Source organism: Rhamphochromis sp. 'chilingali' (assembly GCF_963969265.1).
Source record: "Rhamphochromis sp. 'chilingali' genome assembly, chromosome: 8".
NCBI lineage: Eukaryota > Metazoa > Chordata > Actinopteri > Cichliformes > Cichlidae > Rhamphochromis > Rhamphochromis sp. 'chilingali'.
The window spans coordinates 33,163,973-33,179,810 of record NC_137935.1 but is presented as its reverse complement, the minus strand read 5'-3'; the positions used below and the strand labels follow the sequence as shown (position 1 = coordinate 33,179,810).

The 15,838-nt window shown below is 40.1% G+C and overlaps 1 protein-coding gene and 1 long non-coding RNA gene across 2 annotated transcripts in view; both read left to right on the top strand.

Moving 5' to 3' along the window:
* LOC308401601 (uncharacterized protein) overlaps positions 1-15,838 on the top strand; it is a gene marked incomplete at its 3' end in the record, with an annotated part of 160,699 nt that overhangs the window by 144,192 nt on the left and 669 nt on the right. Inside the window, exons 2-18 of the mRNA XM_080889871.1 lie at positions 4,540-4,732; positions 5,498-5,594; positions 5,683-5,744; positions 6,010-6,124; positions 6,359-6,420; positions 7,095-7,191; positions 7,280-7,341; positions 7,607-7,721; positions 7,956-8,017; positions 8,692-8,788; positions 8,877-8,938; positions 9,204-9,318; positions 9,553-9,614; positions 10,181-10,283; positions 12,017-12,081; positions 13,173-15,159; positions 15,241-15,300. Of these exons, the coding sequence (XP_080745997.1) occupies positions 4,540-4,732; positions 5,498-5,594; positions 5,683-5,744; positions 6,010-6,124; positions 6,359-6,420; positions 7,095-7,191; positions 7,280-7,341; positions 7,607-7,721; positions 7,956-8,017; positions 8,692-8,788; positions 8,877-8,938; positions 9,204-9,318; positions 9,553-9,614; positions 10,181-10,283; positions 12,017-12,081; positions 13,173-15,159; positions 15,241-15,300 (3,416 nt within the window). The remainder of the gene's footprint in view (positions 1-4,539; positions 4,733-5,497; positions 5,595-5,682; positions 5,745-6,009; positions 6,125-6,358; positions 6,421-7,094; positions 7,192-7,279; positions 7,342-7,606; positions 7,722-7,955; positions 8,018-8,691; positions 8,789-8,876; positions 8,939-9,203; positions 9,319-9,552; positions 9,615-10,180; positions 10,284-12,016; positions 12,082-13,172; positions 15,160-15,240; positions 15,301-15,838) is intronic.
* LOC308401217 lies at positions 1,109-2,778 on the top strand. Its single transcript, XR_013972491.1, has 3 exons — positions 1,109-1,466; positions 2,243-2,351; positions 2,622-2,778. It is a non-coding gene; the product is annotated as an uncharacterized lncRNA (long non-coding RNA).

Below are 15,838 nucleotides of genomic sequence, written 5' to 3'. Positions count from 1 at the left end.
TGGGTAATTAGGGCTGTGGAAGCAAGAGAAAAAAGAGAAAGGGAGAAGATGAGTGAAAAGGTGGAGGTGGTGGTGGTGGTTGGGGGGGATCCTCTCAGCCACAATGGATGAATAGGAAGGAGACACGGTTTGGAGAGAGACCACAGTGGGGACTAGCAGCGCTTGGTGATAACACTTGAGCGCGCACATACATAAATATGCGCGTGTATACAGATCGACGGAGTGATAGCGCGCCACGAGGCAGGAAATTTTGGCTGTGGAATTGAGTCCCAGTTGTAAACACGACGCCGGATATGCTGACACAAGTCATGCAATCAAGAGGAGACAGACAGACAAACAGTGTTGTAGACCAAAAGCAGACATTTCTCTCTCTCTCACTACTACACTCACGCAAAGTGCTCCTAATGGCAGCAGTGTGTGTTTTTTTTCCCGGCCGAGCCACCAGTCCACCGGGCCATCACAAGAGCCCTCGCCACCAGCTAATGCACTGCTATTTATAGCTCGTAAACAACATTAAACATGTTGAGATTGACCTGCATCGCCACCAGTACAAACAGAGCCAGACTGCAAGAACAAAAGTTAAGCTCTGTGCTTTTCTCCTTTTCTTATTTGAAATAACTCCTATATTCAGGTTCTGCCTGCTAGAACCTAAAAATATAATCAGTGCCTCAGTAAACAATGCAACTGGAGAGAATGGAGAAGTGAAGCTTGAGAAGGAAAGGGAGGAAAGGGAATCAGTGTGTTTGTTTTTCGTTTTAGGAGGACAATTTTCAAGACAAATCAAAGAGCTATGAGGACCCTCTGTTACAGGAGGACATTTTGCTGTCCTCATAAAATTGACCTTTTAAAATGGTTTCTGGGCATGTTTTAATACCCAAAAAGTGTTTTTCTCAAAAGTCTTTGTAAACCAAAAACTTGACATATGTTGTATATTTGTGTGTCCGCCACTGCCCCCTGTCGGTTGGAGTTGTCCCTGCATGCCGCACACACAAGCGCGGGAAATTATACACGAGCGCGGGACATTATACACATGGCGCGAAATTGGAAGCTGCGCATGCGCATTTTAACATTACCCATTTAGACCATTGATATTTACATCAATGATTTAGACTGACTGATTGGGCGCTTCTTATTCATCCATCAATTTTGGCAGAGTTTTGACACGCTTTGGAGAAAAGGTAAGAAGGTAATTATAAAACTTTTAAAAGACGGGCGTTCTGACAGACACAGTGCTTCAGAGTAGGCACAGCCGTGGTGAGGCGGCAGGTGAGGGAACGACGAGGTACGGTGGAAAGCATACGGCGGAGAGCGCACCGCGGGGACCGGACCACAACGAGGTGAGGACGGCGGAGCGGGCCGGAGCACGCGGAACGGTTCACGGAGGTCACAGCAACACGCGGGGCGGGGATTCCCGGACTGTCCCAGGGTTATTTTTACCCTGGCCTAATCTCATCACTTGTTTCAAGGTAAGAAATTACACAAGTGTGTGATGTTTCACTGAGTTTGAAAGAAGGCCTTTTTCACGACAAGATCACTTGTTTAATGTAAAATGGCTGCTACTGCTATTAGATGATCTTTGCCCAAATACCAAGGAAACATTGGAAGGCAAATACAAATAAACTCTTGTAGATTTATGAAATTAAATTGAGACAGTATTGGTGTCACTCTGCACACATGTTTATAAAATATTGTAAAAAAAACATTTGTTTTGCTCTTATAGTTGTGTTGATGAAGCACATGATTCCTGAGAGATCTAAAGCTTAGTTTGACAGACAGGTTTAGGCTAAGTCAGAGTTAGGCTTTAGTTAAATTAGGACATTTAAGTATCTTTAATATCTGCAAGTGCATGCTTTCTGTTAAAACAACTCAGACATCAGCCTTGTCTGTGTCTGTTATGTGAATGTAATGAAAGCATAGAACTCAATTGAAACAGTTTCAGTATCCATGCTATTAGTGAAATAAGAAAAATTGGGTGGAGCATGTCAGAAACTTGACTTAATCAACACAGGTGGAACACAGTCAAGTTAATCTGCACAAATACAGCCTCGCCCCCATCCATTTATCTGTTAATCAGAATCCCTCCAGCACTCATCACCAAACTAAAATAACCTTAAACTAATAATACGCTAACATGGGGGGGGGGGGGGGGGGGGGTGCTTCTCATTCAGCTTTACTAATGCCCTTGTAAGCATAAAGGCTTGAAGTTTTGATGTTGTTTACATTTTTATCTTGATTTCCTTAGCAAATCATGTCACGGAGAACCACTCCCCTTCAGGATGCCATTAATCACATCCTTGCAAGAAGAGACAAGAATTCAATGTTAGAAATCAAATTTATTAATTCAGTTAAAGGTGAGTGACTTTGACACACTGCAGGCTAGACTGAGGGGTTACACATCACCAGTGGTGACCTGTACAAACATCAATATAAATTAAAATCTAAGGTATTTTAATAATAATTTAGTTATTAGCGAGCCTGGCTATTTATGTTTTCTTTATTATATATGTAGAATTGAAAAAAGCACAACATTGCATACTTGCAATTTACAGATATACATATTTAATGAATTGATTATTTGCAGTGCTGCCACGCCTGTGTCTCTAATATGGTTGTGTCTTCAGGTCGTGGCATCTTCACTTTAGCCAATTTCAAACAAGGAGACTTCGTGGTCGAGTATAGAGGGGAGCTTATTGATGCAACTGAAGCTGAACACAGACGTAACCTGTACCCCAGCGCATGTTCAGTCTTCATGTTTGAATTCATATGGAAGCAGAAGACTTTGTGGTAAATTCAAAATGACTGAATGTTTACATTTCTATTGCAAGGTCAGGATTTCTGAAGCAAACATCTCATATTGCTCTTTAACGAGTCCTTACCTCTAGTACCCGGCCCCGTCAGTCCCCAGAATCTATAGAAGGGGGAGTGACGGACCCGTGGAATAGCAGGATCTCATTCTTACTGAGGCTCCGTCATTTCCCGGTGACCCTGTGGTCCCCGGGAACTCGCAGTACTGGGGACTGACGGGACTCCCACATATGCTGAGGGCCCGTTAGTCCCCGTATTCAGCCTGTGTGTGCCTTCTCTAATACACACTCACGGGCGTAATGTACGGGGTTAGAGGGGTAATAATATAAGCCTACATTTTACAGCTAAGACAGTGTGCTCACGCTGCTGTGAAGATTTAAAATATAATATAGAGATAGAGAAAATAATAAGAGAAAATTCAAATGGCCAGGGCTGAATGAGCGGCCCTGTGTCTGTGCGCATTTGGCACATGTGGACACGGAGACTCGTGCACTGTTATACTGTGTCCAAAACTACTGTATAATATGTACAATGCCAAAATAGTACATGTCAAGTGTTCTCTGTCTGTGAGGTAGGTAGATGGATGGCTTGATGGATAGGTGAAAAACCTTTCAACACAAAAAATAAAGAACATTTCATTAATCATTCAGATAAATTAAATGCATTATACAGAAGACAAATGAAATAACAAAAATATACACTTCAGTAAAGCCTCTTTTGTCTAAACTATCATTTATCCTAGTTTTAGTTTCACATTCATTAGTTTTTGAATCAGAGGTGAGTAATTTCAAACAACGAAGATGAAATAAACTGGTCTACCTTGCATTTTTTACACTTTCTGTAACAATTACATTTTTAAAGTATACATTTTAGAGTTTACAAATATTTTAATAAAGACTTTAACCAAGGATTTTCTTTTACAAAGAATTATTTTCCTTAAATTAAACCAAACATATTTACACTAGTTTTAAGATTTAACCAAGGATTTGGGGTAATTGCTTTTAGTATTAATTAACATAAGTGTGGGAAACACTATCTACATAAACAGTTTATTCAAACTTAAACATTTATTTTAATATCAATATAATTTTTTAAACTTAAATGCAGTAACTATTTCCCAAAGCATAAATACATTTCCACAATTGAGCTTCCATAGTTCCCAAACATAAGCAGCAAATATGAGTCCAAGCTTACCGATAGCCCGTCTAACTCAAAGTCTTCCTCAAAGTGGATTGTGCTTGGTTTGCTGTCCTCTCAGCATGTCACGCTTGGGTCAAACGACTGCTGCATGCATTTTAAGGTCTACTAGGCACGCCCGCCCTTGATTGCTCTAATTCAACTCACCTGGCGGAGCAGTGCGCACCAGGCTGCGCTTAGCTGTAGATTGCACAAGGTCTAATCAGCGGCCACGCGCAAGCAGCAGCACAGAGCAGGTAGTGGGCAAGAGGAGGAAGAGAAGAGTAACAGCCACAGCCACACCTACACCTACTAGGTCAGCGCGACAGTACAACAAAACCACGTTTAAGCTCTAAGCACAAGTAGAAGCGCAAACACTTATCTCAGTCAGAAAGCAACGCGTCCTTGACTGATGGACCCTCTTTAACTTATCAACTATGCATTTAACAACTAAACTTGTATTGGATGTTGTGTTTGTGTTGGTGCTTAAAAATTATAGTATAGTTCATAGGCGTGTCACTATAAATGTTTGTTTAATGTATGTTTCCAAATTTGCAGTATTGATGGAGCACTTGAAGATGGGTCATTTGGGCGACTAGTAAACGATGAACACAGGACACCAAATTGCAGAATGAAGTTGATTGAAGCAGAAGGGAAGCCACATCTCTGCCTTTTTGCACTGAAGGAAATTGCGGCAGGAAGTGAAATTACTTATGACTATGGTGGGAAAGAATGGCCCTGGCGGAAAAAGGTGGGTCATTTAAAAAAAAATTTCCCCCTATGAATTGTTGTTTAAAACCTACATATCTAGATGTCACAATTAGGGCTGCAACTAACGATTATTTCAATAATCGATTAGTTGTCGATTAATCGATTAGTTGTTTCAGCCCTAGTCACAATATTTAAATGTCCTCTTGGTGGTATTCAATCTGGTTGAACTAAATCTTGAATTTGTATGACTTTCCCAAGTGATGATTGCAAGCTTATCTGTTTTGTGTCCCCTCCACAAGTGTGTTTTACTGAGTGGCCACACACTGGAGGTGAAACAGTGAAAGCATCAGTTTGAGCTCAGATGTCATTATGAGGCTGATGGCCAGTGTCCTTGAAAACCTTGGGTTTTTCTGTGTCAGACATATACATGCACCTTTTACTCACAGTCACTTTAGCTTCTTAGTATTGTCTTACTTTGGCTTCACTTAACTAGGTAAGGGTTAATCACTCTGTTTCCTTGCAGTTAGGGTGAAAGTTAGAACTGTATTTAACTGAAGGTGAAACAGAAAATGCTTAACTATGTGTGTGTGTCTGACACAGACAAACTCAAGGTATGTGAGAACACTGTCCTGACATCTGAGCTCAAACTGAGTCTTTCATTGTTTCATCTCCAGTGTTTGGCATACTCAGAAAAACACACGGGTTGAGGGGACACTGGTTAGAAAAGACCACTTGTAGTGGATTAAATACATTTCCACTGTAGCTGCCAGATGTTTACAATATTTGTTCTACTTTTCATACCCAGCTAAAGATCGCAAGCATCCCTTCTGGTCAACAGTGTGTTGCAGAGCCTATTGCCCATGACGTGGAGCACCATGTGATCTCTACAGACTCATTCACAGGTGAGTCCCTGCTTGAGTAAGCACTACCTGTTAAACCCTGGGGTCTTGCAAAGCACTATGCCTCCATGTCTTGTGTTCTCTTCTACAGACAGAGAATTAAGAGCAGAGTGTCAGTCATCTAGACCTACAGCAGACAACTCTGAACATGAGGTTAGCATGGATTCATCTGTTTACTAAAGATTGTATCAATGTGTAGTTTGGTAAATAGTGTGGTTTGTAAAGATCATGTTTATCAATTGATTACAATTATACTGCATGTGCAGTCTTTAAATCATTGTAAGTACAGGTAGTCATCATTTAACATTGCATTTCCCTCTCAACATCATTTGGGTGTTTTAAGGTTTGACTGAGAGTGTCCCTCTTGATCAGATGGACACTGTACCATTGATGCTTGTTCATCTTTGCATCTTTTTAGGTGCATTCTGTTGGAGGTCAGCGTGGCACTTCTTCTCTGAAAGAGTTAATTGGTGAAGTTGGTGTCCAGTATCAGGAGTTGTCACCCCAAGCGTTCTCAGAAGAACTTACCAGTGGTCAGTTTTGAGTAAATGTTGTTAACTTCTGGCAATGCATGACATGCCTGAAGGTTTGCTGCATGAAAAATGTGCCAGTATTGGGACATTTCTGATGATTCTATAGTGTCTTGATGGATATTTTGAGTAGAATTGTAACAGTCAGGGATGTGAATTGATTGCGTTATGCGTAGATGTGTTTTTTTTGACTTAACGAAAGTCAAGCACTGAATCTCCTTGTGTTCCCTTGTACAGAGAGCAAATCGAAAGAGGTGCCACAATCATCCAGAGCTGTGCCTAACGACTCTGCTTGTGAGGTGAGTTGAAATTGACCTTTGTTTTAAAATTGACCAATGGTTAGAAGTGTTATGGTGTTTACATGAAACTCCATTTTGAGTATTTTAGCAAACATCTGGCAGCGGTGGTGGAAATGTCCTCTATTTAGAACAGGAGGTCTTTTCTAACCACAGTGTCCCCTTAACAAGTGTGTTTTACTGAGTGGCCACACACTGGAGGTGAAACAGTGAAAGCATCAGTTTGAGCTCGGATGTCATTATGAGGCTGATGGCCAGTGTCCTTGTAAACCTTGGGTTTTTCTGTGTCAGACATATACATGCACCTTTTACTCACAGTCACTTTAGCTTCTTAGTATTGTCTTACTTTGGCTTCACTTAACTAGGTAAGGGTTAATCACTCTGTTTCCTTGCAGTTAGGGTGAGAGTTAGAACTGTATTTAACTGAAGGTGAAACAGAAAATGCTTAACTATGTGTGTGTGTCTGACACAGACAAACTCAAGGTATGTGAGAACACTGTCCTGACATCTGAGCTCAAACTGAGTCTTTCATTGTTTCATCTCCAGTGTTTGGCATACTCAGAAAAACACACGGGTTGAGGGGACACTGGTTAGAAAAGACCACTTGTAGTGGATTAAATACATTTCCACTGTAGCTGCCAGATGTTTACAATATTTGTTCTACTTTTCATACCCAGCTAAAGATCGCAAGCATCCCTTCTGGTCAACAGTGTGTTGCAGAGCCTATTGCCCATGACGTGGAGCACCATGTGATCTCTACAGACTCATTCACAGGTGAGTCCCTGCTTGAGTAAGCACTACCTGTTAAACCCTGGGGTCTTGCAAAGCACTATGCCTCCATGTCTTGTGTTCTCTTCTACAGACAGAGAATTAAGAGCAGAGTGTCAGTCATCTAGACCTACAGCAGACAACTCTGAGCATGAGGTTAGCATGGATTCATCTGTTTACTAAAGATTGTATCAATGTGTAGTTTGGTAAATAGTGTGGTTTGTAAAGATCATGTTTATCAATTGATTACAATTATACTGCATGTGCAGTCTTTAAATCATTGTAAGTACAGGTAGTCATCATTTAACATTGCATTTCCCTCTCAACATCATTTGGGTGTTTTAAGGTTTGACTGAGAGTGTCCCTCTTGATCAGATGGACACTGTACCATTGATGCTTGTTCATCTTTGCATCTTTTTAGGTGCATTCTGTTGGAGGTCAGCGTGGCACTTCTTCTCTGAAAGAGTTAATTGGTGAAGTTGGTGTCCAGTATCAGGAGTTGTCACCCCAAGCGTTCTCAGAAGAACTTACCAGTGGTCAGTTTTGAGTAAATGTTGTTAACTTCTGGCAATGCATGACATGCCTGAAGGTTTGCTGCATGAAAAATGTGCCAGTATTGGGACATTTCTGATGATTCTATAGTGTCTTGATGGATATTTTGAGTAGAATTGTAACAGTCAGGGATGTGAATTGATTGCGTTATGCGTAGATGTGTTTTTTTTGACTTAACGAAAGTCAAGCACTGAATCTCCTTGTGTTCCCTTGTACAGAGAGCAAATCGAAAGAGGTGCCACAATCATCCAGAGCTGTGCCTAACGACTCTGCTTGTGAGGTGAGTTGAAATTGACCTTTGTTTTAAAATTGACCAATGGTTAGAAGTGTTATGGTGTTTACACGAAACTCCATTTTGAGTATTTTAGCAAACATCTGGCAGCGGTGGTGGAAATGTCCTCTATTTAGAACAGGAGGTCTTTTCTAACCACAGTGTCCCCTTAACAAGTGTGTTTTACTGAGTGGCCACACACTGGAGGTGAAACAGTGAAAGCATCAGTTTGAGCTCGGATGTCATTATGAGGCTGATGGCCAGTGTCCTTGTAAACCTTGGGTTTTTCTGTGTCAGACATATACATGCACCTTTTACTCACAGTCACTTTAGCTTCTTAGTATTGTCTTACTTTGGCTTCACTTAACTAGGTAAGGGTTAATCACTCTGTTTCCTTGCAGTTAGGGTGAAAGTTAGAACTGTATTTAACTGAAGGTGAAACAGAAAATGCTTAACTATGTGTGTGTGTCTGACACAGACAAACTCAAGGTATGTGAGAACACTGTCCTGACATCTGAGCTCAAACTGAGTCTTTCATTGTTTCATCTCCAGTGTTTGGCATACTCAGAAAAACACACGGGTTGAGGGGACACTGGTTAGAAAAGACCACTTGTAGTGGATTAAATACATTTCCACTGTAGCTGCCAGATGTTTACAATATTTGTTCTACTTTTCATACCCAGCTAAAGATCGCAAGCATCCCTTCTGGTCAACAGTGTGTTGCAGAGCCTATTGCCCATGACGTGGAGCACCATGTGATCTCTACAGACTCATTCACAGGTGAGTCCCTGCTTGAGTAAGCACTACCTGTTAAACCCTGGGGTCTTGCAAAGCACTATGTCTCCATGTCTTGTGTTCTCTTCTACAGACAGAGAATTAAGAGCAGAGTGTCAGTCATCTAGACCTACAGCAGACAACTCTGAACATGAGGTTAGCATGGATTCATCTGTTTACTAAAGATTGTATCAATGTGTAGTTTGGTAAATAGTGTGGTTTGTAAAGATCATGTTTATCAATTGATTACAATTATACTGCATGTGCAGTCTTTAAATCATTGTAAGTACAGGTAGTCATCATTTAACATTGCATTTCCCTCTCAACATCATTTGGGTGTTTTAAGGTTTGACTGAGAGTGTCCCTCTTGATCAGATGGACACTGTACCATTGATGCTTGTTCATCTTTGCATCTTTTTAGGTGCATTCTGTTGGAGGTCAGCGTGGCACTTCTTCTCTGAAAGAGTTAATTGGTGAAGTTGGTGTCCAGTATCAGGAGTTGTCACCCCAAGCGTTCTCAGAAGAACTTACCAGTGGTCAGTTTTGAGTAAATGTTGTTAACTTCTGGCAATGCATGACATGCCTGAAGGTTTGCTGCATGAAAAATGTGCCAGTATTGGGACATTTCTGATGATTCTATAGTGTCTTGATGGATATTTTGAGTAGAATTGTAACAGTCAGGGATGTGAATTGATTGCGTTATGCGTAGATGTGTTTTTTTTGACTTAACGAAAGTCAAGCACTGAATCTCCTTATGTTCCCTTGTACAGAGAGCAAATCGAAAGAGGTGCCACAATCATCCAGAGCTGTGCCTAACGACTCTGCTTGTGAGGTGAGTTGAAATTGACCTTTGTTTTAAAATTGACCAATGGTTAGAAGTGTTATGGTGTTTACATGAAACTCCATTTTGAGTATTTTAGCAAACATCTGGCAGCGGTGGTGGAAATGTCCTCTATTTAGAACAGGAGGTCTTTTCTAACCACAGTGTCCCCTTAACAAGTGTGTTTTACTGAGTGGCCACACACTGGAGGTGAAACAGTGAAAGCATCAGTTTGAGCTCGGATGTCATTATGAGGCTGATGGCCAGTGTCCTTGTAAACCTTGGGTTTTTCTGTGTCAGACATATACATGCACCTTTTACTCACAGTCACTTTAGCTTCTTAGTATTTTACTTTTGCTTCATCTAAATAGATTCCCCTCTCTCTAACTCACAAATCTCAGGAATTGAATAGATATGCTTCACTATTTTATCTAAAAAGTAACTCCTATCTCCCTTTCAATCTCTCCTGAAGGATTGGTAGAAAATATGTAAAATGGTCAAACATTATTTTTAATTCGTCATAAAATATTTGGGTAACAATGTTTTATGTTTCATTTCATGTTTTTAATTTTTTCCAGTGTACAATTCATAGGCTGGTATTTGAATCGGTGAAACTTGACAAATGCGGGATATGCCATTCACCTTTGACAGCTATCAGATGGCACGGTCTAAGATGCAAGCGTAAGTGTATTATTTATCTTGTGTTAATTAATGCATTTTTTCACTATACCATAAGTTACCATGAGTCAGGTCTACATTTTCATATGTAAAGAATAAAAAAAATCACTTCAAAGTTTTATCAATTCAAACCATTGCAATGATACACAGTGTAATGGCAGATACTATCACATATCATGCATTTGAGTTTGTCTGCTTAGTGTGGCAGAGAACAGAGAACATACTGTAATAATGTATATTGCCCTCTTACTCTTTGTTGATTAGACTGTTGAACTTTACAACTTTAAATCTTTGTTTCACTCTTTCAACATCAAGCTCATATAAGCTAAATAAGCATCTCACCGCGCGCAAGGCATGCCGGTCCGGGTCAAGGGTCACGACTACCCAGCGTGCATCGTAAACAGTAAACACTGCCGCGTGTGATAGCGATATTGAATATTTTGAGCGTCCTAAAGTCAATGTTTTAAAAGAATTTGGTACGAAACGGGGATACAGTGCTGCTGGGAAGAGAAAGAAAGAATTCGTGGCCCTCGCTTGGGCGTTTTCACTACAAAAAGCCCCTATAGTTTTAACAAAACAGCAGGAGTGGGAGGCTATGCTACCTTGGATATAAGTCTCTGCTCGAGATCGAGACTGACAGTTGTCAGATGACAATTCCAGATCCCTTAGAGCTGAGGGAAGGTTGGTACAATGAATCAACAGCTGCAAATAAACTTTCACTTTCAAAGCCTCATATTCGGAGCCATCAGCCTCTGTGGTGCCCGGAGACGCTCGTGCGGGGTTTGGCCACTGACGTCTGGCAACCCTGGCACAGCACTTCCCCGTAGGCCTATATCCATGGATGTATTAAAAGAACCAAGCCTATATCTGACGGAGAAGTATAATTCAGCCTTTACATCGTGGGTAGTGGTGTACTCTGACCCGGCCGCGTCGTGCATGCGTACTGACAATGCTGATTTAGCTTATTTGTGATGTTACAATGCAAAAACCACAGTTCCTGATTTGATCTGTTATATAAAGATAAAGCAAAATGCACAAATGTTTAATTATATTTAAGAGAGTATCAACATGTATGAAGTAAACTGCCCTCAAGTCTGTTTGTCATTCTGTAATTACACATATACACACAAACTTGGAAGATGATGTTTGATGATAATAAACCCTTTGAGTAAACATTGCATCAAACTTGCAAACTTCTTACAATGTCAATATAGGAAGCCCAATAAGGTACTGGGTCTGATTAATCCAGACCTATTCCAATAGATCAATCAGGCAATTTGCAATACAAATGCTTGATGGTGTCTCTACACATTTTCAATGACTTTTTAGTAGAAGTCCTTTTCATCTCAATCCTTATTAATTAATGTAGGATAAACATTTTAGCTTTTCTGTTTCTCATTAGATCGTATGTATGTATGTATGTATGTCTGTCTGTCTGTCTGTCAATTAGTCTGTTTTTAAAATAACAATGTTTTATATCTCAAATCTGATGAAAAAATTTATTATTAGGATGATTCAGTATATCATATTCATAAGTTTAAAATGTGTCTTAAACTTAAAAAAAAAATCTGCTTTTTATTCTGAATTATGCGTTGGTTTTAAATTCACTTTATGCTTGTTTATATTTAGTGGTCTTCGTGAATATAATTTGTGATGTGTGGGATCGCTACTTTTTAAATTATAACTTAATGAATCATCGGTTGTTGTCTAATGCTGTGGTTTCTTTGTATTTGTAGAATGCCGTTGTGTGTGGCATAAGATCTGCCTCCAGACATCTTCAGAAGACTGGGATATGTCCGACGTAAGTGTACAGTGAAATTCAACCTGGAAAGACTCAGATACGGAGAAAGAATTAGACATGCTTTATTGAACATTAAATATTTGGCGGTCAGACCCCGGCGGGAAAACTGTTGATAAAAGCATTGCTGATTGAAGTAGGAGGTCTTCCGCTGGGGTCTGGACACTGGTGGTGGTATGGAGGCAGGGGGCAAGCATGGGGGTGCAGGGGTGGTGGAGGGATGCGAAAACGCTGAGAGGCCGAGCTATGGGTGAAAGAGCTTAAATGCCCGGATGCTGAATGGAGGCATAGGTGCGAGGGAGCTCCGGATTGGCTGCGCCGGAGTGAGCAGCTGAAGGGAGTTGAGATGATGATGATGATGATGATGGAGATGATGTGCAGGTGTTTCTCCCAGGTTGAATTTACGCAGGCTTCATTATAATATAGTTAATATTGACGTAGATGCAGTTCGTGAAGATTGCCACATGTTGCTTGCTCTTCCTTTTTCTTTCATCACAAAATTATAAGGATAATCAGTTTTGTAAGTGTTGTCTCAGATAGAGAATTGAAAGCAGAGAGATTTTGGACTGGATAGAGTGTAGAAGTTATGTGAGAGAGGCCAGAAATAAATAAACACATTGTAAAAATATTACTTAGATTTTATTATAATCCTTTGTAAAAAAAAAAAACAAAAAAACAAACAGTTTCATACAATCTAGTCTCAAAGGTTTTACAAATTTTGATCTGTGGGGGTCATTGTGGGAGGGGCTCCGGGACCAGGTTAGGGCTGGTGTCTTAGTTTTTTTTGTTTTGTGTTTGTTTTTTTTGTTAATGTCATTGTTCAAAAAATATAAATTGGATATTAGAAATGGGACAAATATCAAAAAAGTACTGAATCGATCACAGATTGCAAATTGATCAAGCAGAATCAAAATACTTGCACAAAATACATATCTGCTGCACATTTTCTTCTTTAAATCAGGAGGTATTTCTTAGTACTTTTAAGACATCTAGAGACTTTGGTTTACGTCCCGAGCTCTGTGACGTGAACAATTTAGCATTTATCCTTCCCATGTTTATTTCTGTTATTTAATCTATGCTGTATCTACGAACAGGGTGATGTCTCATCTGATGAAGAATACATCCCAAATTCTGCATCAGATTCAGAAAGCTCAGGAACAGAGTTGTCTATTGAGTTACCTGGACCATCAAAAAACTCCCATGCTGCTAGCATGCCTGATTTATGCGTTACTTTTGCTGAAAAAGAACAGACCATGGATGTTAAGAACAACTTTGAGCACATTTTGAATGATCTTGAAACTACTGATGATCTTCATCCCGACCAAGAACCAGACAGCTCAGAGTCATGCCAGCAGAAAACAAAAGATGCATGTAGCGAAAAGAGTACTGTGGATATTAGCCAAAATGAATCCCCAACCAAGTCAACAAAATTAATCAAAAGCACAGTCAATTTTTGTTTTGTGTGTGGAAAACCTCAAACAAAATTTGCACGTCATCTGGAGACGCATGTAAATGAAAATGCTGAAGTCGCCCAGGTGCTTCAGTTACCCAAATCATCAAAGGACAGAAAAGTTCATCTTGAAAGGTTACGAAACCTTGGTAACTTCAAGCACAACTCTGCTGTTAAAACCACAGGATCAGGTTGTCTTAAAGTGAAAAGGATCTCAAAAAAGAGCAGCAGCAGCGCTGAGACATACGAGTACTGCTTATACTGTAAGGGTATGATATCCAGAAAAGAAGTTTCTCGGCATATGAAAAGATGTGCTTTAAGACCAGAGAATAATGCTGAAGAGAAGCTGAAAGATAGAGTCTTTGGTATAGCATCTACTCAATCCACAATGTCTCAGCCAATTTCAAGTGAACTCTACTCAGTACTGGGCAAGATGCACAAGGATGATGTGTCTAGTGCAATAAGGAATGATCATTATATTATGCAGTTGGCTCAGTCTCTTTTTAATAAGCATGGAAGTGACAGATCAAAGCATGAGTATATAAGACAGAAAGTAAGGGAACTTGGGAGATTACTTGTGACTTTACGTCACACAACAAGAATCCATAATATGGAAGAGGCAATAAAACCAGCCAACTTCTTTATTCTTACTAATGCTGTCAAGAGAGTTTCAGGTTTTGATACTGAAACCAGCACATTCAAAGCCCCAAGTTTGGCCCTGAAGCTTGGACATTCTCTCAGAAAAATAAGTGATATTATCATGTGTCGTGCTCTCATGGAAGAGGATCAAGAGGCGATCGATTCAATCAGGAGGTTTCACACACTTCATGAAACAAAGTGGTCTGAATTAGTTTCCCATTCAGCCTTATCAAACCTGAGTGAGGCAAAATACAACAAGGTCGACAGCCTTCCACTGACCAGAGATGTTCAGAAGCTGCAGTTATATCTTGGTCAGCAAGTGGAATCAGCTAGGGAGAAACTAGGTGATAACCCAACAGCAGGAACTTATGCAGCACTAGCAAAGGTGATCCTTTGTCAAGTGATTTTGTTCAATAGGAGGAGGGAAGGTGAAGTAGCACGTATGACTGTCAAAAATTTTGAAGATCGTGACATGTCCAAACTAAACGATGACATCAGCTCTGGGCTTACAGAAGTTGAGAAAAGGCTTTGCCAACAGTTTGCCAGAGTGGAACTGAAGGGGAAAAAAGGACGAAAGGTGGCTGTGATCCTGACTTCTGATATGACCGATAACCTGTCACTCCTCGTTAGTAAGAGGAAAGAGTGCGGGGTATCTGAAAACAATATGTACCTTTTCGCCATTCCTTGTAGTGATGGTCACTACAGAGGGCAGTTTGGTCAGTTTGCAGATGCTTGCGGAGCTGAACATCCTCAGAACCTCAGATCAACTAACCTTCGCAAACAGATTGCCACGATAAGCCAAGTCATGAACTTGAAAGATAATGAACTAGACCAGCTGGCCGATTTCCTCGGCCATGACATTAGGGTCCATAGAGAATACTATCGACTGCCCCAATCAACAATTCAGCTGGCTAAGATCTCCAAGTTGCTCATGGCCATGGAGAAGGGAACTGTGAAGGATATTCAAGGAAAAACTCTGGATGAAATTGGTGGTATGCATGGTTTATATGTTGTTAAATCGGCTTGGTGTTTGTGAATATGGTTGGTCTAATAACATTTTTTCAATTTTATAGATGACATAGATGGGATGGCTACTGGATCACAGCAACTCCCTGATGCTTCCACATTGCGAGGTACTGAAATTATTGTATTCTGTGTTATAGACTTTGTAGTTGTATTGATAAAATATTTAAAATTTACATTTTTATATATTTAGATAATGTTATTGCAGTTCTGTTTGTACTTTGCTGTGTAAGTATTTGCTATTTTGCATGTTCTCCCACTGTAGCTTGCTATCGCCAGTGTGTGAATGTGTGTGTGTGAATGGGTGAATGACTGAATGTAGTGTAAAGCGCTTTGGGGTCCTATGGACTAGAAAAAGCGCTATACAAATGCAGGCCATTTATACAAATGCAGGCCATTTACTTAGAAATCATGGAGGGATCTGAAATTTTCAGCGTTGGTACATGTCCACTGTGAGAGACAGAATCTAAAAGAAAATTCCGGAAATCACAATGTATGATTTTATTAAAATATTTTTGTATATTACTGCTTAAAATAAGTATTTGAACACTTGCTTATCATGCAGATTTCTGACCCTCAAAGACCTGTTATTCTGCTTTTAAACAGTCCAACTACACTCTGCTCATGATTCTAATTTAGCAGCACCTG